At 44.2% G+C, this 27,563-nt stretch overlaps 1 protein-coding gene across 5 annotated transcripts in view; it reads right to left on the bottom strand.

The window, feature by feature from the left end:
• Window positions 1-3,872: 3,872 nt before the first annotated feature.
• The window catches only part of SEPTIN11 (septin 11), an 82,017-nt gene continuing 58,326 nt past the window's right edge, over window positions 3,873-27,563 (bottom strand). For 2 of the 5 annotated variants that reach the window (XM_074345721.1, XM_074345745.1), the window contains exons 5-10: window positions 26,620-26,793; window positions 22,734-22,830; window positions 21,333-21,501; window positions 14,515-14,647; window positions 12,800-12,987; window positions 5,443-9,354 (exon numbers count right to left, since the gene is read on the bottom strand). In XM_074345721.1, coding sequence (XP_074201822.1) covers window positions 9,339-9,354; window positions 12,800-12,987; window positions 14,515-14,647; window positions 21,333-21,501; window positions 22,734-22,830; window positions 26,620-26,793 — 777 coding nt within the window. In that variant the 3' untranslated portion in view covers window positions 5,443-9,338. Of the gene's footprint in view, window positions 4,960-5,442; window positions 9,355-12,799; window positions 12,988-14,514; window positions 14,648-21,332; window positions 21,502-22,733; window positions 22,831-26,619; window positions 26,794-27,563 lie in introns of those variants that run through there. The other 3 variants (XM_074345725.1, XM_074345736.1, XM_074345730.1) reach the window with 3 other exon arrangements.

The raw sequence follows: 27,563 nt of genomic DNA, 5'->3' as shown, positions 1-27,563 counted from the left end.
CGCTTTTAGAAAAACAGCATCTTTTTAAGTTTCTGGGAGAAATTGGGCTTACTATCTGGGAATGAGCAGTTGAGCAGTTACTTCTTGTTGCTAAGAAATATACATCAGCAACATTTAGAGTTACAAGTTCACATCACTCAAGGCAGCGGAGGCCTGTGCATGCAGGACTGGGAAAATTAGCAAAATCTGCCGTAGTTTGGGACAGAGAGGCTAGATATGTCTTACATCAAAAAAATGTTTGTACAAATTAAAAATCCTAATATTTGCAAGTTGTTTGGTCCTGTAAAATAACCTAGAAGTACAATTAGAGTACTTGAAAATGGCCAAGTCCCAAAAGCTTGCTGCTTTCATTTTGAGTTAGATGTGACCAGTCATTAGGGCAGAAAAGATGAAGCACAGGCTTAGGAAGCACGGCTTGCATCAAGGAGTTAAAATGAAAGCTTTCTCTCACCATATTGATGAGTTTACAGACCTTCCTCTACTTATGACCAGTTTGCATCCTGATAAACTCATTAAGTTGAAAATACCTTAAGTCGAAAATGCGTTTAATGGACCTAAATCTTCCAAACATAGCTTAGCCTAATAGACCTTAAACATGCTCAGAACACTTGAGTTAACCCAGTGTTGGGCAAAGTCATCTTAAAGCCTATAACAAAGTGTTAACTATCTTACGGAATTTATTGAATACTGAGGTGAAAACAATGGTTCTAAGTATCCGTTGTTTACTTTCATGGTTGCATGGCTGACTGGGAGCTACCACTGCCCACCGAAATGGGAATATTCATAGCACATTAGCCCAGGAAAAGATCCAAATTCAGAACGGCCGTTTCTATTGAATATGTATCGTTTTAACACCATCATAAAGTTTAAAAATCGTTAAGTCAAACCATCTTAAGTCAGGGACTATCTGCAGTGGTTTTTATGATGTAAGACCTGTGTGTTATACAGACGTAACTCTCCCTGTGCCATCTCTTGGTTATTGAAAAGGTGTCATAAGAGGTAACCAAGAGTATCTTATTGGAGAAATTTGAGACGAGCACACAACTCTTAGTATTTTAGTTTCCAGGAGCTTTCAAGTTAAGGCTGAAGCTCTCCCTTTCTCTTGACTCTTAAAGTACAACCTTCATAGCAAATCAAGTTCCAAAATTGTTGACCTATTTTGTGTTACACAACAGGAGGGCGCTAGAACAGCATGGGCCCAGTGGTTTCTCATTTCTCAAAAGCAGCTTAATTTATTAGGCAAGAGGACACTCCAGAAGGAAGGACAACCTAAAGAAACCACTAAAAAGCAACTTAGTGGGGGTGGGTTTTGCTTTCCAGACTATCTGCAACAATTTGGCATGGAAAGGGCTTACCTTTTCTTTCACTCCCCAAATTTGCTGTATGAGGCATACAGAGAGATGAGTGCAACTCTGCACAGCTGCATCCCCAGCACCTAAATTAGGTCTGGTGCAGTATGTAGAATAAAAAAGTATGGAGGGGGGTGGTGGGGAAGATGGAAGGATGGATGGGGATAAGGGGCAAGGAGAGCTAGAACTCAGCCCTTCAGAGTTCTAAAAGCATTGTGCAGGAAAGACATAGTAGCAGACTTTGTAGAATGTTATTGTGCACCCTCCCCCCTAGACACATTTTTGTTTTTTTGACAGGAACCAACCTTAGCCTCTGTTCTGTGTGCCATGATTTTGAAAGAAAGTTTCCATGGTAGACTGAAATGCCAATCAACTCATAGCACTGCAAGTAACCTTTGAGGCAGATGTGAAATCCACTTGTACCTCCCACGATGTTCCGCTAACAACCAAAAGATCTCATTTATATACAGCTACTTGTCAGAAAAGGTTGGAAGGGGAGGTGAGTGCATACTGAGGCTCACAATTAGTCTTTTCAGATTAACACATGCCATCTCTACACCAGCTCTGAGGATGCCAGCTGCTTGCTAGGGACTGATCTGAAAGCCAGATGGTATCAGACACAAGGACTAGGGACTCAAGTACAAGGATCTTCAAAGTGAGCCACACTGCCAACACTGTCAGGCCCCAGGGTGGAAGGATGACAGTCATCTGCAAAGCAAAAGGTTTTGCATAGAAATGTCATTTAAAATAAATTCAGAGCAAATTATGTACTTAATTTTTCAGATATCTAGAACTATTTACCTGAATGTTGGGCCTATGGTAGGCAGAAAGTTAACCCCAGTAACTAAGAAGAAAGTTTAGGCACAGTTAATGGGAAGAGTGTGGCCAAGCATATTGGGAAGGTGACCTAATTTTATCTGCCCCAGCTCAGCGCATACTAATGCAGAAGATCAGATCTCTCCTTTATACATGTGCTGTGCCAATTTCAAATAGACTATCTAGACTACACTTTCAGCAATAAGGCAGTCTGTATCTGAAGTCAAGTAAGATTTTTTTTTTCAGACTGTAAGAAGGAAAAAAAAAGCCTGTTACCATGGAAATAGGTTCAGATGACTCAATTCTTGCTTTTCAACAATCTAGCTTGGGATAAACGAATAATTTTTACTATTGACAATTAGCCCTGGGATGGTTTCATATCACTTAGTTGGTTAGCCAGGAGAACTTGAGAATCTACCAGTTTTATCAACACTTGAGAAAAGGAACCACCTGAAGCCAAATGCCAAATCACCAGAGGATAGCTGTGCACTTGACCAGTGATGTCCGTGATCCGCTTTCCCTAGATAACTGAACAGAAGCCAACCTACACATAATAGCCAGTTCCCCCACCCCCTCCCATTCAGATGATTACTGTTACACTTCCTCCAACCTGAGGACTAAAAAGGGAATAGCAGCAATAGACTACACGTATCTTTAAAAAGACAACTGCCTAATTTGATTTTTAAATACTGCTCAAAAAATGTCTATAATCTGCAGAATGTTTTTAAAATGATAGGGTAAAGTTGATATTAAAATATTAAAAGAAAAAAAAAGTTTAAAAATAAATCCAATGACTGTACTTAGTAATTGCAGTGGTTTCACACAATAGAACGTTTGTATTTAACTTACAAAACTGATAGTGTGTCATGCTGTAGCATCAGCTAAGGAGTTGGTACCCAGCCATCCACCCCACCAAATCACTGGTCACGTCACTAGCAGATTTCTGTCCTTACAGATTGTGGTGTAGTATGGAGGGGATGGCTCTTGATTCCTATATTTTAATTATTTAATGGCTCAGATGAATCTAACTTTATTGTATTTAATTATAGTGTCTAAGTAAAGAAAGCTTCCTGCCAGCATGCTCATCCAATTGCTGTATATAACCTCTTCCCAAGAATCAAATAATTCAAGAGGCAGGGACTGCTGCTTCATTATTCCACCTTTCAACAGAAGCTTGTTCCCATTCTTAAATAGAGGGGAACATTCCAAATGCAACGCATGCCATCAGTATCCACCTACTGTGGGGCTGAAAAAGGGTAGAAAGAAGCAAAGACTATTGACAAGTAAGGAAATTAAAAGGTAACTTAATTGCATGTCCATGCTCTAATAAAATAGAAATAGATCTGAAAATTGTCCCTTGACTATGAAAACTGCCCCAAAGAGGTGACTGCTAATAAAGTCATCTAGACCTGAACCTCGCCTATCACAAACAGGTCAGCATTAGAAATCAGACTCATCTGGCAGAAAGAAGTGTGTGTTTGCATGTGGGTGTTGTAAGTGATTTCCAGCAGATTTTTTTTGCAGACACTGGAGAAAGCCACCTGAGTAACTGGTAAATGTGGGTCAGAACCACTGTCAATGCTGCTGTTTGGGACAGGATATGTACTTGCTCGGGATTTGTGTCCCATGGTCCAGGACACAAAAACTCTGGACACAAGGTAAAGAAGAGCTTCACAATAAATAAAAAGGCAGGGATGGGCCAGAAAGTTGTTTTAAGGTACCTTTAAATATAAATTGAGTCCCAGAGGCAGAAAAGTCATCTACCCAACACTGGCACATTTTAAAAACATGATTAAGACTTGTAGGTCAAACCCCAGTGACAACACAGGGATTTTTTTGTGTCAGAGAGGAGGAGACAGCATCTTGAACAGAATTCTGACTTAAACGTCACTTAAATTTCCCCTTGAGCTTAAAACTGGCATAATTTTGATACCAAAACTAAGTTTGAATAACCAATACATAAACCAGAACTGGCTACGTAGAAAAAAAATTTTTTTTCCAAAACAGAATCCCAAACCAAAAAAAACTTATATAAGGGGTGCAGATAACAGAAAAAGAGTCAAATAAAACAACAGTGGTTCCTGAATTTAAAGGAAGGATGCCCACTTCTCTCTCTCAAGAGGCAGACGGTCAGCTGAAAAATAAAAACATTGTATCAATAGAACACTCCAAATTTAAAAATTGCAGCCATCTTTGTTCATGCAATATCAAATGTTTAAAAGAAAAAATCCCAAACCTCAAAACAACCCATAAAACTAACAAAAGGAAAGAGAACTGTTGCCCAGATCTCATGACCTGATTGATGGTTGAGGGTCCTGATGGGGCTGTTGAGAATGTCGCTCATGGGACAGAGAGGTCTGGAGTTAACATGAGATCAAGTTTGTGGACCCTCAGATTGGGGTACGTGCTGTCTTCAGTCCGTGAGTTCTTGGGTCAGCAGCTTCAAGAACATGACAGCTAAGCAAGAGGATCCCAGCACATGGCTACCTCGGGTTTTAGCCCAAGTTCTCTGTTTCACTCAATTTCCTTTTAAGTAGTATTATTAGGTATTACTGGTTTTGGTGGTGAAAAGTCACTTTAGTAACCACTATGGGCAGTGGTTTGTAAACAGACATTGACAAATACAAACAGCAGTGCAATATTTGACCCAGACTTTAAAAGAATAGGAGGCGATGGTGGAAATGAGGTAACTCTTCCCCAACACGTGTGAACAGACAGCTCCTGCTCTTCTAATGCTCTATGTCCATTAGGAGAGAGTAGGGCTTGTCAACAGGATGGTTACATAAAGAAGAAGCTACAGAAGAGAAAAAAGAGAGGTTCAGATTCAAATTTGTTTCTTAAAAGACTTAAAAAAAAAAAAAGGAGCTTCTCTACAACGAACTGTGGAAGGACAGCAGTGTGTCAATTAAAGGGATGACTTCCTCGAGTGCGGCTGAGGGGAGAGCAGCAGCAGCAACGCTGGCAGCAGAGGCTGGGGAAGAAGAGGATGCCTCAGCTGGGCCTGGGGGCAGTGGGGCGCCAGGGGACACTGATCAGAGCAGAAGGGGATGGGAATGAGGGGGGGAAGGGGGTAGAGAAGGTGGCAGAGACTCTGTGCGAAGTACAGGACACCACATGGCAAGCATCTTGGAGTTGCTGCTGCCCAGATGGTAGCGTTTGAAGTCCAGACAAGGCAGGAAAGCACGAGACTCTCATCCCTATTTTATCCATTATAATAAGCACGTGTACATTTGCATATCAAACAGTGACTAAAAAGAACTCACAAAAGGGCACACAATGTTTGGGTAAAAATATATTTTCCCCTACTTTATGTCTTGGCACTAGTGATATATGCATAGATTACCTGTCCACTCTCCTACCTTAACAGACACCAAGTTACTGAGCACGTTTGCTAAGTGATTACTTTCATACTTGAAAAAAAAATGATATACTTCACAACAGTACAATTATTTTAGTTTTTTAAAAAAGACAAGTGTCTAACATGCGGTTTACATATATGACAATTCTGCATTAACACTGAAAGTAGATTACACAACAGTTTTAAAAACACATTGGTTATTTTCAAACAGCAAAATGACAATGATCTACAGCTACAATTTAAGGCAAATCAGGATATTTTAAAATTAAGAAATAGACAAACGTTCTAATGCTGTTCACAGCTTAATTTTCAATTTATTTAAAAAATTCCCTTCATACCTACATACAATCTAGACTTTGTAGGTCATCATTTCCCCTAAAGAGTCATCACACATGTATCCTATCGATGGAACCAAGACTTCTGGAAGCTGAGACCTGACAGCTTGAGACACTTGAAAATGGCAAAGCAAAGGGATCTGAATGGACAGTTTTGGTAGGACCACACAGAGACAGTATGACATGGGCTGGAAACAGTTGAAAAACTTGATTCAACAGTTAGTATATGAGACACTCATGGATATGTCAAGAAAGTGAGGAAACCAAGTCTATTTGAGGTGCACAAGATAGGAAGAGTAAGAGTTAGTGCTGGTGAGATCACAAAGCAGAGAAGGAAAAGAAGTAACCTGTGCCCAGCCTTACGTTAAATGTTCCCCTGGTTGAGGTGCCCTTTCAGGACAAAACCTTGGTTAATTAAAAAAGAGCCTAAGCTAGGAAAACATAGTCTCTCAACTGCCAGTAAATTCTCATAAATGCTCTTCCATCACCTCCTACTGCACTTACAACAGTTAAGGGCATCTGAAGTCCAGAAGAAGCAAACAGATGGTCATTATGGTTGAACAAAAGATGGGAGAGGCCAGCTAGTGTTGTCTGGCCAAAAAAAAAAAAAAAGAGGTGATCATTGCTGGTAGTTAGCTCCAGGGAAAGACCATTAAACAAGATCACCAAAAAATGAAGCAGTCATCAAGGCAACCTAGCATAAAATAATTTTTCCTCTTGATTTTCCCCAGCGGAAGCTTTCTCATTCTATTCTAGCTTTATTTACACAGTGAGACCAAGGACCCTCTGTAGTATCCAATGAACCCACAATGCTGTGTAGAACACAGACTGGGACTAATAATTTCTGACTTCCATACTGATATCAAGGAAAAGTTGAATCTACGTGTTTCTTGTGAAAAAGATATAAATGTAGGCTGTTTTGAATATATTTAGTTTTTTTTTTTTTAAACAAAGGCTACTCAAACCAATACCTCCCTTTCCCCACTCTGGGGGAAAAAATCCACCTATCCCATTTGTTTCTCTAATTTAAAAAGGTCAGAAAGATCTCAAAGGTTTCTTACTACCGTACTTACATGCAAAGGCGAAAGCACATCCAGTTAGATTTGAGGGTATCATTTATTCCGTGCAGAGCCAAGGACTACTGTGAAAAAAGGCACAGATACAGAAAAAGAGAGGGCAGCAATAACAAACCAAACAGGGCCAGGGAGCGGGGGGAGAAAAAGTTCAGAAGCAATGAATTTTTAAAAAAAGCTGCTATCTGTCTCCTTTGACCTTTTATTCCCTGACTCTCCATATGATATATTTTGCTGTGAAAAATTTAATGGGAAAAAAAGGAATCAATCCAATCAACAATCTTGGAATCAAAAAGTCAGCTGGATGCCTTTCATGGCGAGGCTCACTGTGAAAAGGCTGTAGTGATGCGTGTAAAATGATCATTTTTCAAGTGATGCATGTTTAGAATTTAGAAGTGTATTTTCTGTGACAAGACACAAAAATGCTCACGCAAGCAGTGGTTGGAACAAGCGTACAGCACACGGATTCAAGCTTCGGTCTGGTGCACAGCATCTGAGCAAATTCAGCCCCTGGTTAGACCCAGCATGCCATCTCAGCTTTGGCCGCGCCACAGCTAGCTTCAGACTGGAACCAGTAAGAAACAAAAGCAAAAACAAAAACATTGCCCCAGTAGCTCCTAAGTCTGTCTTTACACCACTATTGCTGCTTCTGGTTTGCGGTTTCTGCAACAGCTTAGTTTCGCTTCAATGAAATTGATTTCTGACTTTGCCTAATTAAGCCTAAATCAGTTCATGGAAGACCAGTCCTTCTTTCCCTAAGAGTGTGGTTGAGGATAAAGAGAAGTGGAGAAGGGGGATCTTTACTGGAATCAACTAGAGACTTAGTAATTAAAAAAAAAAAAAAAAGGTGTACATATGTGTGCACAGGTACAGCGTATTCTGTCCTACTTGCTTAACGTATGACTCATGAAGGCCAAAAGGAAAACGCAGAGGTGAAATACCAGGTTCATGAGAAGCGTTCTGCTTTCAAGAACGCAACAGGAGACGACGGAGTCAGAGAGAAAACGGAGAGTATCCCATTATTACAGGGGAAAAAAATCAAGATGATGACAGGTTAAACCTCACAAATGAAAAGTACAGAAAAGAGATCAGATATGCCCTTTTCCGTACAAACTTGGCGTGCAGTCTGTGCCCTGGCACATGGCTAAGTCCCCATCCTCGGTGATGGGGCGACAGGACTTAGACATGAACAGCAGGGGGTCCTGGAGAGGGAAAAGGGGAGGCCATTCCTTTGAGACAACTGGGTTGGAAAGACCAGTGGTTCTGTTCCTCCCTCTCTTTGTTGCCAAACATCAGAAGGAGACTAGGCAAGGAGGCTGGACGTGAAGTCGGATGTCTGCCGTCTCGACTCATGGCTTTGGGTACGTGTTTCTTTCCACTTGTACCTCACGGTCCCCTCAAATTGTGCTGCAGGTGATGCCGTTCATCACAGATTTGCTATTTTAAGTATTTCTGGAAAATTTCTCCTCATAATTATTGAAAAATGTTCTTAGAAGCACTGTCACCCTGGAATCAGTCATGAGACCCTCCCCCTCAGCCTACTGAGAGCAAATTGAGGTGTGTTTATGAAAGACCGGATTTTGTAAAGTAATAAGTAGGTCGTGGAAAGGCCATCATCCTTGGTGGAATATTCTCTGGCTAAGCCACGTTGTCTGATCTGACCCTGGAGATGGCTCTCTGTGAGAGGGTCAAGGGCACCCCAATAAAGCTGTACGTCATCCTGGTTTCCTTATTACAACCAGCTTGGCCAGGATTTGAGAGACGGGGGTTCAGACACATTTCTAAAGCCATTAAGAGGAGACAGTCAGTCTGAACAGACCCACAACCCAGGCCAAATAATGTTACCATGGTAATAAAAAATCCACGCAAGGGTCAAGGTCAGGTAAGGCTTACCCACCGTTCTGCCTGCAGACAGAGCTACCTTGTTTGTGGCAGGTATGTTGGAGAGACAGAGGGCGTTCAGGGCCTTGGCCATCATGGAGATGAGTGATCAAGAAAAGCAAGAGGTTGTCATGGCTATCCAGGTTTATAGTTCAGCTGCTGAGGTGGTGAGAGGTTTTTCCTGCCAGACGTACATGGAGCAATTTAGCCTCCTCCCCTCAGTCCAAAGCCACACACGAGTAACAGGACAGGCGTGCTTCCTGCCGCCACTCTGAACAGGCAGACAAGGCAAACCATCGGCTTTCCAGAAACCCAGTCAGCGGCACATAGCTTTTGCTGCCGTTCCCTTGTTCTATCATTTCCCACAACCCAACAACATTCAGCACAATGAGTTAATAGTTATATGGTGTCTGGGGAAGGGTAAAAAAAAATAAAAAATAAAAACAAAACAAAAGGACACAGATGGCAGAGATACAATATTACTGCAAAAGCAGGTGAATGCGGACCATCCTTGGCTTGCCAGGCTTTATGTGAAGCTTGCACTGCAAGTTAAAAAACAAAACAAAAAAGTTAGAAATAATAATAAATTAAAAAGAAGGAAAATTAGGAGCGCCAGCACCAGCATTCGGTGATGGTGACTGCTCATGCAATGATTATGGGATTGACAGAAATTAAAACCAAACACTTGAGTAAGCTATTCTACATGACAAGCAAAAGCAAAATTTTAATACCAAATTAAAGAACACATGGTTAGTTTCCATCTGCATGTAACTGCAAATTCATGGGTGACTTCTTGAAACCACTATATATTCCAGTGGAAGGATTTGTGGTTCGATTTTCATCTTCTCAAGTAACACAAAACCATTATCGGTTAGATTTGGGCACCACATTGGTACTGAATAGGAGCTGCATCTTCTATGTCTGAGCTGCTGGAGTCAGAGAATAAATACACAATAAATGTCTTTGAACAATTAACTTGGGGATTGGAATAGAGTGGATGGAGGGCATGCTACTCATCTACTTGGGGTGGCAGGAAAAAGGACGATCGTTATGTGGTTACAGCAAGAGCAATGCCAGGAGACGCCCCCTCTTAGGTATAAAGCAACGCAAAATCCAACATCCACATGTCTAAGATTAGGCAAGTCCAAAACATGCAACTTCATTCCTTAGCAAGAATCAAAATATTTTTTTAAAAAAGAAAAGATGAGTGGATGGTTGTGTAAAGTATAGTTATCAGATGCCAAGTACAGTTTTAAAATGACAGATTTTAAAACTCTCTTTTGGAATGGATGCAACTTGCCTGCTGGCCACTGTGCAGCGTTTTCAGCAAAGATGAACACTGTCTACTGAACAACTTACCCTCGGGCAGTCCCACCACTGAGGTGTAGCCGCAAACAAGGAAAGTGACTTGGTGGCCAGAGATGGCAGGAGGTGGGGTCCAGCTAATGGCAGTGCCAGGGTTAGCCCTAGCTTGTCTGTAATCTTAGGAAATGTTATATGCTCTCATGCCACTAGAGGTCAAGGAGAAGTACAAAGCCTTACCTACGTTACAGAGGGAGCATGTCAGTAGAATAGAAAAAACAGAATTTAAAACTATTAGAAAAACTCAGTTCAGCTCTGAGGTGGATACAAGCAGGTGAAGGAATAAACATCTTTTAAAAAATTTTCTCCCTCAAACAGAGCCAGCTCCTAAGTGGCAGGTGTGGCCACCCCAGCATCTCCTCCAGCTGCGGGCGGAGGAAAGGGCCTCCCATTTATTTTCAAAATACTGCTCTGGGTACCCTGGTAACTGTCTTTCTGTGGTACTCTCTGACCAAAACTCCCCCCTGGTAGGAAGAGGAGAGTTGCAGTTGCTTTCACTGTTCAAATGGGAAAGTCTGAAGGTTAAGAACCTCGGAGAAGTTGCCAAAAAATACTTGCTGTCATCAGGCCCAAAATCTGGTGATTACTGTGCGCCAAATTAAGTCTAATTCCATTCATTGAAATTGAGAATGTATAAATAAGGCTAAAATACAATTCACACATACTTCACTTAAACTTGAAAAGCACTGTACATTGCTAAGGCCAGAGGTTGGCAAGAAAATAACCAAAAACATTCAAAAGGACAAGAAAAACCTCCCTACACGGGGAAGTCTGCTACTAGATAGACTTTTTTTGTAGTGGAGGCACAATACTGCTCAGCTCTTGGAATTTTTATTGCTTAAAGGCACATCCAGTATACATGAAATATCCTTGGAACATTGCTGGTCTTTGATAAACATTTTTAGTTCTAAAACATGTACCTTTACGCACTTTAGTGCTTCAGGGTAAGAAAAACTTGACCTTGGGTTTCCTAAACCGAGTCAGCAGCTTTTTCTGTTTCATTCATGCCTATAGATACACACACACACACACACACACACACACACACACACACACACCTATTTTTATCTTGGGTTAGTCTGGATCAACAAGGGTAGGATGCCAAATGGCTTTCATTCTGTCTTCACTGGAAGAGTCACTAATCTCTGAACCTGCATGGGGAACATCACCATGAGTGACCGACGCTCTCTCAACATGCGTAGCTACAAAGTGCTTTCTTGAACCGGATTATCTAGGCAACTGCTACTCTCAGAATTAATCCAGTATAACTAAATTTTCAGCCTCTGGAGTCCTTTGATCACTTGGGTCTAGATCAACCCTATTCAAATCACAGCTCACCTCCACCACCTACTTTCTATTGCTTAGGAAAGCTGCTGGCTCCCCTGCACCCTTCACCCAGCTTCTGCTGTCTCAGGGCTTGGAAAGTCAAAGTTTGTAAAGCAGAATTTCAAGCTCCGTGTGTCACTGTGGCAGTGCATTTTGGCTCAGGGGCGAGAGCCTGCGTGTTCACCGAGACCACGTGAACACCACCATCATGCTCGCTCCCCCGTGAGTGGACTCAACTACTGTGCAGGCTCAATCCTGTCTGCTATATATGTTTAAGAATGTAATTCTTTGCCTACTCAAGTACCAACAGTTTTACTCAGTTGTCAGTCTTTCCCCTAGAACCTTAGCATCTAAGGATGAAGAGCGAGAATCCTAAAACACGCTCTGAGCTGCCTTCTCGCTGCCCTCAGAGGACTGCACGTTAAACACAAGAGGGCGGCCTCTGTGGGTTCCCCACCTGGCTACCACCAAGGTTTTCCTCAAAGGTGTCTTATTGACCATTGAGCCTACTGTCAAATCAATAGAATAATTGCCGTCAAATTATTGGCCCTTTCTGGCCTTTAACGTGATTTGATGTAAAGTTTCAAATCACAAGATTTCCAGGAAGGTGCAAGTCTCCCACTGGATTCAGACTGCTGCTGATGAAGTATCATAGGGAGTGGCAACTCAAGAGCAGAATCTGACCCTTTCACATTCAATCAAGGCCATATTTTAAAATGGTTTTTTGGGTGGGTGTAAGTGTATCTTGGGAGTTCATGGAGGTGACTTAATTAGATGGGCATTTTGAGCTCATTTTCACAATAAAATAATTCATAATCTTGAATCTAGAGGAAAACTAGTGGCCACTAGCATTTCATCTGAATTGTTCATTCTGAGAACAAGACTTCCAACGACTGGCTTATCAAGCCTTATGACAGAGACTAGAAAAATAATCCTATCAATCATAATTTTAGGGTGCTCTTTATCAAGAGCCATGAGGATTGTCTCCAGAGAGTAGTGGAGAGAAATGCGCTGTCTTCTCAAGAGTCCTAGTGTTGGTGCAGAAGATGCTACTGGAGACGACAGGTTCCTGCAGTCCTGATTGCTTGGTCGTGTGGTCAAGTTTTACCAATTAACATCTGTGTACCCTTTAGAAATATTTTAAAAACCTTTATCGTCTTCCCTGCACTGTAGAGAAAATACTTGCTTTGATTTTTCTAGTAACAGACCAGTTTCCAGTCTGTAAATGGGAAAAGTAGAGACATGCAAGAGGAATCAACTGTTAGAAGGCCCCGCTGCCTGGGGGCGACACCTGCTTACTTTTTCTTATCCTTGTCTTTCTTGGTTTGCTGGGCCCCAGCCTGCTGGGCCTGGGACTGAAGCAGCTGAGCTGCCGCCTTCTTCTTCTGGAAATTGTTCACCTCCTCCTCCAGCTCCTTCTTCTTGTCTTCCACTTTCTTCTTCTCTTCTTGGTGTGTCCGTTTTAGGAGGTCGAACTTCTCGTGGAGCTGGGGAGAAGAGGAGGACACGCTTGGTGGCGGGAACGGGACGCTCACTGGTATAAGGCTGTCTGGGTCTCTTCTGAGCCAGAACACGGGCGGCGCCACGTTTAATTACACGAGTGAGGTGCCGTCCGCGCTGAGCCAGGCTGAGATGGTGACCAGCAGCCCTCGGAGCCCTGTGCTCCTTTGGGACTTGGATGCCTTAGGACTTAGGGGAATTCTGGTGCACTTTTTCTGATAATACATGTTCAGGGGAGAGTATAGCTCAAGTGGTAGAGCACATGCTTAGCATACAGAAGGTCCTGGGTTCAATCCCCACTCCCTCCTCTAAAAGTAAATAAACCTAATTACCCCCTCCCATTAAAAAAAAAAAAAAAAGAAGAGGAGGAAGAAAGGAGAAGAAGAAACATATTCATCATAAAAAACATAAAGAAGAAAATAAAAATTCTCCTTGCTTCTAGTAAGAAACTCACCCTAGTGGTAAAAGTTCTTTCCTTCTGGTCCTTTTTTGAAATATATAATCTACATTTACTGAGAGACTTAACACAGTGACTACAGATTTACATGTATGTGCAACATACATACATACTATTCAAATTAAGAAGAATATGTGAAGTTTCTGGCCCTAGACAAATTGAATTTAGAAAATTATCACAATGCAGAAACAAAAACTGGAAGGAAAGAAGGACGGGAGGGAGGGAGGGAGGGAAGGAGGGAGGTCATTCTCACTAGATAATTCTAGATTTTTACCCAGCATCTGCTTGGTACTTAAAGCCAACAGCAAATAAGGCTCAACTTTCCTCTCTCCGCAGCAAAACTATGTTGAGTGCTTAGCTATTTAAATAACGTCTGAGTTTCAGGAGTCTTTACAAAGATAAATCGAAAGGGGATGATGATGAAATGACTGAGACAATTCCACTTGGAAGTGCACCAAGCAGCAGGTCAAGCACTTGAGATGCTCAGCATCCACCATCAAAGGCAAACACACTTCTCGCCCTCTCAGTGGCGTGAGCGCTACAGCAGACTTCCGCGTGAGCCTCTAGGAAGCAGTTACCCTGGCCTGGGAGTCAGCGGGACACCAGAGCAGGGAGTGTGCGCCCCAAAGGGACGCGTGGGCACAAACGTGGCAGCCGGAGCCCAGCCCCGTCAGACAGTGGCCCAGGGCCCTCGCCGCTTAGTTCACCAAGTTGGCTGATAGGCTGAGACAATAATAATAGTCCTAGAATCCCAGAGCTTGCATTTCAGCACCTGTAAATGGAGGGAACACAGAGCTACAAGGAGGCGGGGTCAGGTCTGGAGATGCAGGGTCTAGTGTCAGTCTTGGCTGCGCTGCTAACTCGGTATGTGACTGCATACATCGCGTAACCTTTATGACTCTCAGTTTTAGCAGCTGTAAAATGGGGACAAGACTAGCTGACCTACTCCTCTTACAGGTTAGTAGGCCATGCCCGGGACGAAATACACGCAGAAAGCATTTAGAATGGCATGGAGTCCTGGCTGTCTCTCTCCCTGGACGGAGGACGGATGGCTCACCTCTTTCTCCGCCTCTTTCAGTTCAGCTTCTTTCTCCTTCACTCTCATAACAAACATCTGTCTCATTTCTTCTTCTTTCTTCTGAAGTTCTCCCAGAAATTCATTCCTTTTGGCTTCATATGTCTCCTGAAGACTATTTAAAAGCCACAAACCAAGGACAGTGTCATGAAGTTGCAGAACAAGACATTTTGGTTTATACCATTTCTACCCAATCACTTCCCTGGAACAGATAAAACTGCCACTCACCGGGTTTAAGGACACACAAAATGGCACCATCTTCTTTTCAGTTACGTGACAAACAGAAAGACAAGCGCATCAGGAACCAGAGAGGAGGCAATGAGCACAGCGCAGCACTAATGGGGTGTCTCCTCCCGGCCAAGCTGTAGCCCACATATTGTCACAAAGGGGAAGCCCAGGCTGGCCAGCGACTCCCGGATCAGTACCAGGTAGACACTGAAGATGGGATTCAGAATTTCAGAAGATGGAGGGGGCACAGGGAGAGGAATGCATCAGCCAGGGAACCAGGCAGATCCCACCTTGGATTCTGGCCACAGCAACTTACTGATCTGGGGAAGGGCGTGGCCTCTCAGCCTCAGGGTTCTTTGTAGGAGATGTGGATACAATGCCTTCTGGGGAGATGATTATAGGAGTGAAATGTGGGCAGAGTGAGTAAAGCATGCGACACAGCCTAAGGGCTGAATAAATGTCACCTCCCCCATTCATCTCCTTCCAGAACTCAATTTAGAACATAGCCTCAGGGATCCATCTAAAGAGACAATAGTGTATCTAAAGATACTACAGAAAATTGCTACTCTCCCAGCCAGAGTACCAATGGTAAACAGAGCAGGGAGGAATTTTATTTTTATTTTAAACCTCATCCTCCTCCTGACTGTCTACAGAACCCAGGGCCCAATATTTTAAAGCAAATGCCATGACTCAGTTTTATCTCCAAGTCAGAACAAATATATTTACAAAAAAAAATCCCCTTCGGTAACACAACTTAGAGAAACAGACACCCAAACCTGCACTCGCACAAACAGAGAAACATCTGCGGGTAAGTGCCACTTCTCTCTCTCCCTTGCACTTCCCTAGAACAAGAGTTGTTAACAGTAATACAAGCCTGCAGGATTAGCCACCTTTCCCTGGGCACCAAGTTCATCCCAAGTGCTCACTCCAAAGCGGACAGCACCTGTGGATGACCCCAGGCTCCATGCAGAGCCAGCCCAGCATTCACACTTGTCCATTCAGAAGGAGAAAAAGGACATTCAGCTGTGGGGAAGCATGTGCATGTAGACATACATTCACAAAGAGCTAAACACTTACAAACTGTATTAATTAGGATTGTTTAGACTTCTTTCATCAACACTTTTACTGGTGGATGAAAAAATAAGTTCTCCTGCCCTCAGGAATGTCAACATTACCTGTTCATGGACAAACACGAGTTTAGAGTTTCTGGAGGTGTCTTTAGCTCTTTCATTATCTTATGAGACAAAAGCACATTTGGCCAGCGTTACTGTTGGCCAATATAAATAGTAATAATTGGACTTGAAATTTAAGCTACGTAGCCACAGAGATATAGAAATGTATTGATAATAAAAATATAGAAAATTGTTCGCTCCTCACTCGGAAAAGGGTGTTAATAACTACAATAAAAATTGAGTTGTAAGGGCTAAAAATTGGAAGGTGTCATCACTTTAGGTATCTGAGAGGATGACACAGAACCAGTTCATGAGTTTGATTTTGCTCTTCAGCTTCTAATAAGCTCTTCATCACTATTATTTGGGTCAGAACTGCCAAAGGCAGAGGATGACTTGTCCCTGCTATGAAATTTGGGGGAAAAGCCCGTTTTTGTCGATTTTAAGATAATAAATACACCCCCCTCTTCTTTCCACCAAGCAATGGAATACCGATTCTAGAAACACTACCAAGAAACATGACCCAAAATGTGTTCCAGAGATTGCTTGTTTCAAGAAATCTTCAAAGGAGGGATTCCTAAGTCAAAAAAATAAAAGGGAAAAGCCACGCGTGACCCCCTTTCAGTGAGTCATAGTGCGTGGTGGCTCCCACGTCCAGCAGCAGGTCAGGACCACCTGGGCACGTTTAACTGGACTTCTCTAAATGCAGTTTCCTAACTCCACTCCTGGAGATGCTAATTCAGGATGTCAGGCGAAGGCAAAGTAATCTGTATTTTTCAAGTGCTTCCAGGTGACTTGATGTAACTAGCCTGCCAACCATTGTTTGTCTTAAATGCTCAGAGAAGTCCTTCAATTTTATAAAAACAAAAAACAAACAAACCTGTTTTAGTTGACTCACTTGGACCTCCCCAAATTTGTTTAATCATGGAAACTTCTGCTAAGTCACCTACAGAGAGAATGTCCTTTGGGGAAAGCTACCGGGGGATTCTAAGAACTCGTGGGATAACTCTGCCTACTCCAGTCCCAGCCACTACCTAGTTCGGGCTCCAGTTTCTGGAGACACGTTTTTCAAACTATGGGTCACAACCCAGTTGAGAGTCTTAGCCTAAATGTAAAAAGAAAAAGTTTAGAGAACAGGATAGAAGAAACCCGAATGCAATGCAAACAATAAGAGCAGGTATTACTTCATGGAATGCATACATTGGATCAGGACACACAACATGTTTCGTAGTGAAGGTTGCAGCCCAAAGTTGGAAAGCACGTGTCCTCGAGAAAGATTAAGGAACAAGATGGTCTCAGCAAACGCAGCTTATTAGACGGCACCCAGGCATGTGAATCAGCTCGGGAACTCTGCATTAGAAATAAGCCCCCTATGAGAAAGAAATCATAACACCTCCCTCCAAGGAGTCCACTGCAGTGCGTTTCTGAGAAGTGACTTGCAGCAGCCACGGCCTTCCCAGGTCCTACTCCCCAGGTGCCGCAGAAATCCTTGCATCAACGAGAGACACCAGACACCCTCCCCAACGCTTCCAGCCAGTAAAAACCAGCCCAGAAGGAACTGGTCCTGTATCATCCTCTCAGAGACCTGAAGTGATGATACCTTTTGCAATTTTGAGCCCTTCTAACTTAATTTTTAATTGTAGTTATTAACAACCTTTTCCAAGTGAGAAGTGAACAATTTTCTCATGAGGTTTTAGGATGGTTTAAAATAGGCTTTTATCTTCTCATTTCCGCTTAGCCTTCAGTACAGGCAGGTTTTACTCCTGGAGGTCCATGGAAGAGGGAGCGAATTCACACAGCACAACTCTCTCCCTGTCACGTCTCCCGGAACCAGACCATGGAGGACAGGCCGGAGCATCACACGTCACTGGTGTCCATGGAGGAACTTACACACGCGAAAGCACTGTCCTTACAACAACCCAATCAGGTAGACCTTATGATCACCTCCCATTTTACAGATGGAGAAACATGGACACAGAGGCATTTAGTAACCTGTCCAGGTCACACAATGAAGCAACAGAGCCAGGATCTGCGCCCGGACCACCTAGCTCAGACAGGGGCTCCGTCTCCCGCACCGCTGGGGAAGCGAGGCCTACAGCCTCCTAGAAATGAACAGGTCTCATGGGCCTGAGAATGCTGTGATCTCCTGAGACAGTGGTGCGGAAGGAGCACATTTTGTGATCTGACAGGTAGAGTCAAGCTGAAGGTGGCATTTGAGACGAGGAAGGGGTGTGAGGATAGGCAAGGCTGGGAAGAAGGCAGTGGCGTCCCAGGAGACAAGCAGCAGGGACAAGACCAGTCCTCGTCCATGGGCTACATCCCTCCTTCTACCCCAAATGCCAGGTCTGGGGGACCGGGGTCCAGGGAAGGCCTGGGTGCTCTGGCTGGGCTGAACCGTGAGCTCCAAGGCTGCAGGGGTCCTGCCTCAAGACAAGAGACACACAACCCTGCACCCAGACAAGGGGAAGGACACCACCGGGGGCGGCTGGGCTCTGGTGCCAAGGACGCACTCCCAAGGCTTGAATGCGGCCAGTCACTGTGCTCACCCAGCTCCTGGTTTTGTGTCACTCAGTGTCACTTATTCAGGGGAGCTGCCACTTACTAAGCCTTGGCTTTAGAGGCCACCCTCTGCTTTATAAACACAAGTGAGGCCCCAGTGGAAAACGGTGAATGCTGGGTGCCCAGAGGGGAGGATGGACTTCCCTGTACCCTCATGAAGGACACCTCTACTCTGAGAATATAAAAACCCTTAAGTCCTGCATTGAGACTCCTCCAAGCTCACCCTAAGTTTACAGGAAAAGCAAGTCGTGTATGAGCATCCAGGAGAGGTGAAAATTCTGGGAAATCCCTCAAACCAACTGTGGCTTTCGCTTTTCCTTAATTGAGTGATCCTTCATGCAGGTCCCCTCCTGCACCCTCAGCCAGGCTCACAGGAAGGGCTGGGGAGGCCGGAAACTCCTCCAAGGGAAAGGCCGGACCCTTTGTGAAGCAGTGGTTTCCAAGGAAAGGAACACCAAGTTCATTTCACTTTGCTCTCTGCCAAGACCTGGGACTCAAAGCCAATGTTTATGTTCCAAATCACCCTGCCTGCACCAAGAGGGCTGCCTGTGGCGGAGCGAGTGGATTTCTAAGCAGAGAAACTACCTGCAGGGTTCCAGCAATTGAGATGATGGAAGGTATTTATTTTTAGAAAGTCCACTTTTCTCTACTTATTTTTTTATGCAGGGAAAAGTGTAAAGGCCTTGGTTCTGCATTTATGTATATGTTTTATATATATACACACATATAGATACATAAATTCCCTCCTTTTCATCATCAAAAAGAAACCCCCAGGCCAGCAGAACCAAATGCAAATGGGGGGGGGAGGCTCCTCCCTTTTCAGGGAATGAAGTACCGTTCTCCACAAGTCAGACCTCAGCGGCACCTCCCGCCCGTCCTGAAGGACCTGGAGACAGGAAGACCAGAGCAGTGGGCTGGACCCCGCTCTGCTAGGCCTTGCAGAACCTGCTGGATGTACCTAGCAACGCTCCTCCGTGTGGGCAGTGACCGTGGCCTCAGAGGAGATGTTGCAATTCAAAGGCAGAGACAGAGGCAGCAGAGGAGGCTGCCCCACTGCAGCAGCAGGAAATCCTCACATCCTGGTTTCCAGGGACCCAAGCAGCCTATCGGTCGAGAGGGTGGAAGGGAATGCAGGGGACAGAGCTGTGCTGACTGGCTCTTGACATTCTGGAGGTAAATTACCTCTAACGGATTTAAGAAACAGTCCCATGCATTCGAACTTCTGCAGGCAGCGTATGGGCTCCAAGTTATGACCTAGTCCTGGGTTGGCAAATTACAGCCTAAGGGTGAAATCTGGCCCCTCTTTGCCTGTTTTTGAAAATACAGTTTTATTGGAACACAGCCCCGTCCATTTACTTAGGTTAAGATCTCCAGCAGCTCTCACGTGAGAGTGGACTGAATAGTTGGGACAGAGATCACATGGTCCACAGAGCCTAAAACATCTCCCACGTGGCACTAGGTCTGACTGTGCCCTGATCTAGCCCATGTAAGCTATGTGGCGAATAAAGACGGCGTCTGCCACACAAAACCCATTTTCATCAGGTTTAATAACCAGAGTAGGCCTGATGTTGCAGGGACTATTTTTCAGTCATTGCATTTCAAGGTTCAGTGAGCTGGACTTGTGTGCACAAAAGGCATCCTCCACCCTGCCTCGGAAAGCACACTTCATGTGGTTGAGGAGGGTCAGTTTTACCAGCCCTTGGGGCAGGACTAAATGATGCAAACTTGGCTACAAGTTAACTTCTTGGTTAGAAGCCTTTTGTCTGGGGTCTCCAATTGTTCTCACCAAATACATGCATGCTCACAGGGCTCCACAGGCACTGTCCCAGGAGACCAGCCTGGAGTTCACCAAACTATCTCTAAAGTGATTCTAAGAAAGTAACCCCCTCCAACCCTGATGACAGCTGAGATCCAGGGGATGGAGTCCACCGGCACTGCACACAGCCTCCTACACATCTGAGCATGAGTTACAGGGCCAGCCACAAAAGAGGAGGAAAACCATCTTTTCCAAGGAAGTGTGGTCCCCGATCAGTTTAGGCACCAAGCACAGACACACCTCACATCACCTCAATGCAAATCCCCATTAAGAAATTACACAGCTCAGCGGAGACAAAGCAATCCACTTCTGTACCAGGAGGCGGCAAACCCGGCCCAGCAGCCTCGCCCTCCTCTGACGACTCACCCAGCCTGTGCGGCCCGGCACTCCGCCCCCGCTGACCCCTCCCCGTCACTGGGCTCTGCCATGGCCTGGCCTTTGCTGGGCCACTAATTCTACATTAATTTCGATATTCTCCCCTTCACATTTTGCCTCTTCATCTGCATCCATCCATGGTGTGGGGAAACACGTAACAAATGTTCTGGAAGTTATTCCTTCTCCTACTCACTCGTATTGTTAGAATCGTACCGATTCACCTAAAGCTGATACGAGTGCTTCAAAAAGTAGGAGCTTTGGCAAGTTAAACCTGTTTGGCAAAGATGAACTGGGCAAACTGTAATGAGCGTCCACATCTTTGTAAATGCCTGGACCGGGTCCTGGGGCCTCTGTGAGTATAATGGTTAAGAACACGCCCGTCACTTCCTACTTGGGCAGCCTGTTTACACTTTTCAGTGCCATCAATACCTAGACTGTTTAAAATGAGGATGTGACAGTGACACCAGCTATGTCAGCTACCTGAGATGATGCAAATGAAGTGGTTATCGCAATGCCTGGCAATACGTGCTATCAATCTACCCCCAAAGCCCCCACCCCTGATATCTGAATCCAACTGGCATTTCTGTGACGCACCAGCACACACCCCCGCTCCACTGCTGTCTGGGGGCCCCGACTGCTAGGTGCCTTTGTACCTGAAGGGCTTGCTGTCAGGGTCAGTGTCCTTGAACCCCATCTCTTCGAGTTTACAGCGCCGATACAATTCATAATGGCGGGTGTGAGTCTGTTCTCGCAAATCTTCCATGTTCACGCGGATCAGCATCTCCCGAAGCTTCACAAAATCACAATGGTTTTCATTCTCGACTGCAAGAGATGGAGGAGAAAGCAGCGGGGCTGTCACTAAAATCAGAAGGGATGTTTCTATGGCATTACCATCACTCCTGACATCTCCGAGGTCTCAAGGCTCCTTGAAGGTCCTTTACTGGATCCTCCTCACATCCAAAAGGACACAAGATTTCTGACCACAGTGACCATGAATGCGATGACGATGGCGACTGCTGAGTGCCTACTCCGTGCGGGCACTACGGGAGGGGCTTTACAAGCACTGCCTTGACCCTTCGTCACAATTTGCCAAGCAGGCACTGTGACTCCTGCTTCGCGCATGCGAAGCCCGGCTTGGAGGAGCAAGCTGACCTGCCAGAGGGCGGCAGCATGGTCTGTACTCACTCACCATCACACCTGGCTCCAAGGCCAGGCCAATTTCTACCACGCCATGCCGTCTGGCCCTCTACGAGGCAGTTTTTATGTACCACCTCCTTTCATTTTATCAACAACACACTGAAAAAAGATTTCTTATTGGAGAGAAATTGGGAAGATTCATAAAAATTACAATTTTCCTACACGTCTCCAAGGTACTGTGTTTTCTCATTTCTCACAGATGTACTGTCTTTATTCAGAACAAAAAAAGGACTGACATATCTTAAACCAATGAAGGAACTTTCTGCAGCCACCCTACTTAATCCAGAGCATTGGATATCCTCCTTCAAACACACAGGGACAAGCAACGAAGTCCTTGCCCATCAAAGTGACACATGGGAAGTGTCTTCAGGTTAGAGACCGTGGTCCTGTCCCACAATGCCAAATGTAGATCACTTCTCATAATTCTCGGATTTTTACTGAGATAACACTGAACTGGAAGACAATTTTTCCAGAAATAATGGAGAAATTTTCTGCAGCTTTCTTAGACTTTGCTGATGAAACCAGATGGAATTCCCAGGGAGGAACTCTTTTCTACCAGGAATTTCTATTAAATTTCCCACACAACCCGGGGCCTTGAGGGACCACCTCATTGGCACTAGGGCTTGGCAGCCATTCTTCCTACCATTGACCAGCCTGGTCACCATTTCTTTCCTTCTTTCTTTTGGTGGGGGGAGGGGGAGGTAATTAGGTCTACCACTTGAGCTATACCCTCTCCCACCATCTCTTTCTTGTCTCCACGACCACCAGGTGTGAAACCCTGCTGCTCCCTCCCACTCTCCCCAGACCCAGTGGGGAGGGTCCCACATGGGGAACCCCTCCCCGCAATGCATACATACCCTGCACCACGCCCCAGGGGTACTGCCTGGCCTTTGCCATCTTGTTGCCGATCTTCACCTCTTCAGTGCTGCCAACCACGGCGAAGGGGAGGTGGACCTGCCGGGCAACACGAGGAGAGAGTGGTCACCCTCCCTGTGCTGACGAAGATGGGCTCCCCCCCCCCACACCTGCAGCCTCCACACGGGGGCAGGTGGAGAGAGGGCAGGAGAGTGAGGAGGCCCTACAGCTCAGCGTGGGTGGGCTTCGTGGATCCGACCCCCCTGCAACCAGATACTGAATATTTGACAGGAGTCAGACTCAAGGAGAAACTAGAGTCTCTGATTATACACCAAGTGTGTGCTGCCCATGGTCTGAGAGTAGCCACTACTTCATGTGCTATTGAGCACCTGAAATGAGGCCTGTAAGATCCAGAAATTTCTAATTATATTTCCTTTGAATTAATTTACATTTAAATTTTAAAGGGAAGCAGTGTGAAATATTTTTCCATTGAATATAACTATTGTTTTGATAGGACTGTATTTCATTTTGCATTACACTCAAATCTTCGGGAAAAAAAAAAAAGAACCAGTTTTGTCAATATGTATGCAAACATACTGGAAAATGATCTTTTGGGTACTTATTTCATCTTGAAAAACTTTAAAGTTTGTTAGGAGTAAGTGGGGTATGCGTCCAAGTCGGGATGTGCTGTAACTGTAAAACATACATTGAATGTCAAAGCCCTACTATGAAAACATCTCAAGAATTTTAATATTGATTCCATGTTAGAATGATAATATTTTTGATATATTGTGTTAAACAAGTTCTTAAAATTAATCTCATGTTTCTTTCTACTTTTTTAAATGTGGCTGCTAAAAAATTTTAAATCACTTGTGTCGTTCATATTATATTTCTACTGAACAGCATTGCTTTAGACAGTTGATCATGGCACAAAATTCAAGTAAGAAATACACTTTAGCCCAAATTATTGCTCCAGCCTTGCCCAGACTGATCTTGAGCAGAGACAGTGTTCAAGAACCCTAACTGTGCCACACTGGTTTATTCTGTAGCTATGGCTACATTCTGTTTTCTCTCAAGTCATTTTGGTTTTTTTTCTATTAGCATGTAAGAATAACATTTGAGATGGCTGCTCTGAGAATTATTATTTAGGGTTCCCGGAGATGTGTTCCTCCACTTCAGACAAATTGAGAAAGACAAGAATGTATTAAAGCCAAATCCCCTCCCACAAAGAGCTTGGCATAACCCTCAGCCCAGGCTGCCCAAGTGGTATTTTGTCTGATGCTCAAGATATTTATATTTTCTAGTTCATCTCACACTCTGCAGGCAGGAAAGAAAGCACATTCTCTCTCTCCAAGTTGGGAACTGAAAAGCTGAGGAGCAGCAGGACCCTCCCAGCCAACATTCTGATGTAGTGACCAAGGAACCTGCTTTCTCCACTTGAATGGAGTGACAAGAGTAACCACCAATGAAATCTGTTTCCCACATACCATACAGGATTTTGTCACCAGGAACGGTTTGCCTACAAAAAAACTTCTTGATAGAGCAAGGTTAATTGGGGAATATCAGTTCCATGAATCTGATAGAGAGAAAGTAGCAAAGGTTCATGGATATTTTCTTTCCAAGAAATTTAACACAGACTTAGTTTTATGACCATGCAAAAGGATTTAAAAGGAAGGGAAGGGATATACAGAGGAAAACTGGATGGTATTCATTCATGTTACTTCCTGATTCCCACAATGAGCTCAGATTGCAGTTTGACAGCAGAATAAACAAGCGCCATCACAGCCTAAGCCCTGGACGATGCTCTAACCAAGTATGGTCCTCTGCTTGGGTGGCCGTTAGGATAAAGGGTGAGAGTGTCGGCTTCAGCCAAAGCACCTGGGTTCACATCCTGCTCCATCACTGACAGCTGTTCACTCTTAGCTGTGGGCTGCCATCTCCTGACATGTGAGGTGGGAGTAATAATCACCTCCCCATGGGACTATTGTAAGCATTAAATGTGGAGCCTCAAACAGTGCCTGATGTATCAGAAATGCTCCATAAATGTCAATAAGTCAGGCACTGTTATTGTGAAGCTCTCAATACCCATTTATGTAGAGAATTTTAGGGCTGGGACCCCATGTAGGAATTCCCTCCACAGTATCTCTTCCAAGTGAGTTGAAACAGAATCTGTGGTCCACTAACCACTTGTGAAAGCTACACATACACTTCACATAGGCCAAAACCCCTGTCGGCTTTGGTTCCTCCTTTTGACTAAGTCTAGTCACTCTCCCTGCGACAGCCTTCCTCTCACATGTCCTCATGGCCATGTCCCAGGAAGAAGCTGCTCTCCAGTTTCTTCCAGGGATTCCACATCCTTCACTCTCCTGGCCACAGGAGCATGACAGCCAGAGGGGCTCACATGACTCAGAGTGTGACCAGACTGGGGCAGAGCAGAGCCGAGCCATCTCTGCATTATTAATGAGATCCCTAAATTGTAAATTTGGTGATTTCTCAGAGAAGGGAAATGTTATATTCCTTCCCAAAGTCCTAGTCATGTTGGGAATGATTTAAGGGAGAAATTCCTCCTTAAATGATTAAGAGCCCCATATAGAACAGTCCACGTGTGAACTGAAAAAGGAAGCAGTTCTGTCATCATCTCCTAATAATCATGGTAGACAACACAGGACTGGAGACCAGGCTGGCTGGGCTGAAATCTCGGTGCTGCTATTAACTGGATGGCTTTGATCAAGTCATTTAATTCTCCAGAAGAGCTTCAGTATGACTTTCTTTGTCCAGAACAGGCAAATCTACAGCGATAAGGAGACAGATTAGTGGTTGCCGATGTCTGGGGTGGTTAGAGGGCTGACTGCTAAAAGGCACATAGTTTCTTTCTGGGGTGATGAAAATGTTCTCAAATTGACTGTGGCGATGGTCGCACAACTCTGTGATCATACTAAAAGCTACTGAATTGTATCATTTAAATGGGTGAGTTGTACAGTATATCAATTAGACCTCAATAAAGTGACTTTAGTGCCTTTAATAAGGACTCGATTAGATATTTTTCATGATCAGATCTAAGGAAAACAGAACATATCTCAACGAACCACAAATTAAAAAACCTGGACTGACTTCTGCTGCCACCAGCATACTTCCAAATCAGTGTTGAGCACATATTCAGGGAAGGCCAAGCCATTTAACAGCTTCGAATTACGTTTCACTGAGGCTAGCCTACAAGAATTCTGAGAACCATCAACTATGTGTGAAGAAGGCTACTTCTACAGAAGTTATGCATCCTCAAATGGTAGGAGATCTGGACCATCACGTGGCTCAGAAATGAGCCAGGACAGTGGGAGGGACGGGTCTCAGCTGCAGGAGAGAGGCTCGCCGAGGGAGATGCTCCCACAGGCACACTTAGACCGCCGAAGCTCTCATCATCTGTCTCCTGACCACTCATTCCTCCCTGTGATATGGAAATGGTACCCTCCCCTGCCAGTTTACTGAATGATTCAGGAAAGGGTGGGAAACACAGAAAGGAAGAAAAGACAAAAACAAATCACAGAAGCGAAAGCGAGCAGGTGGATGTGTTTCTGCCAACATCAGTGGAAGCAAGCAGAGCAAGCTATTTCCTCTAAGCAGCTTTGTGAGAAACAGCGCTGGGCTGGCAGTCCCTTCCCACGAGATTTGCTGTAGAAATCATAACTTAGAACAGGCAGGAAACTTGAGATCTTGTCTACCTCTCCCATCTGACAGATGGAGAAACTGAGAAGCAGGTGATTAAATGACATGAAGGACAGGCAGAGTTGGACCAGACTGAGGACATCCAATTCCTGGTCCAGTGCTGCAGCCACTGCACAAAGTTGCCACTAAGACAAGCATTCAGAAACATCACTAGCTGTCTTTCCTTACTTGGGGACTTACACTCATCGTCGCATTGATCTCTGCCACTGTTTCTTCGTCTGTGGGGAACTGATATATCTGGACTCCATTGCTGACTAGTTCACTCATGATCTTACTCTTGAATTTGTGCAATTCGTTCTTGGCAATGGTGTCAGCTTTTGCAATTATTGGGATGATGTTCACCTATAAACCAAACACATCCGTTTTTATACAACTCCAACATAAGAGAAGTAATTAGACAAATAAATAAAAGAGAAAAAACAAATAAATGAAAATTGTAAAACTTCATTTAGAAAACAGAGATGATATTAAACATCAGACTTTCTACCTAGATGCAAAATTAAGAAGATACGGGATAATTTTTAGTTCCGTCTCTGAACCCCTTTACTTCCTCCCATCTGGCACTGGAAGAAAGCACCCTCGTCATTTCCTCTTCTGTGCAACCTCGTTCTCTTTACAGCATAAAAGGAAGTGTTACTCTGTGACACATAGCAATAACAAAGAAGCTTATTCTTTGAATAACCAACCACTCCTTTCAGACCCCTCCCAGCCACTCTAGGAGCTTGATTTTTGTATGCTCCTAAGAGTGATACCAAAGTTTTCATTCGTTAGAAGACTGGAACAGTCAGCTCTATGCAGGATAGCATCCTTTCTTTCTTCTGATGAGCTGGAAACTGCTAGGAGCAGAGAACCCAAGTATTCACCAAAACAAAAATGGTTTCACCTACTTTTACATTTTTAAAAATCACACCAATTCTCTTGAAAATCAGCTTCTATCACATTATGCCAGGATGCGACCTGATGCCAAAGACAAGTCTCACTTTCAGAGCGTTGGTTCCAAAGACCAGGAGAGAACATGGTGTTTGACAGCAAAGGCAGAAACCATCTCTATTTTTTTAATGGAGGTGCTGGGGATTAGAACCCAGGACCTTGTGCATGATAAGTATGTGCTC

Source organism: Camelus bactrianus, chromosome 2, assembly GCF_048773025.1.
Source record: "Camelus bactrianus isolate YW-2024 breed Bactrian camel chromosome 2, ASM4877302v1, whole genome shotgun sequence".
Lineage (NCBI taxonomy): Eukaryota > Metazoa > Chordata > Mammalia > Artiodactyla > Camelidae > Camelus > Camelus bactrianus.
Note: the sequence above shows the minus strand (reverse complement) of the source record. Positions and strands in the feature narration are given on the sequence as shown.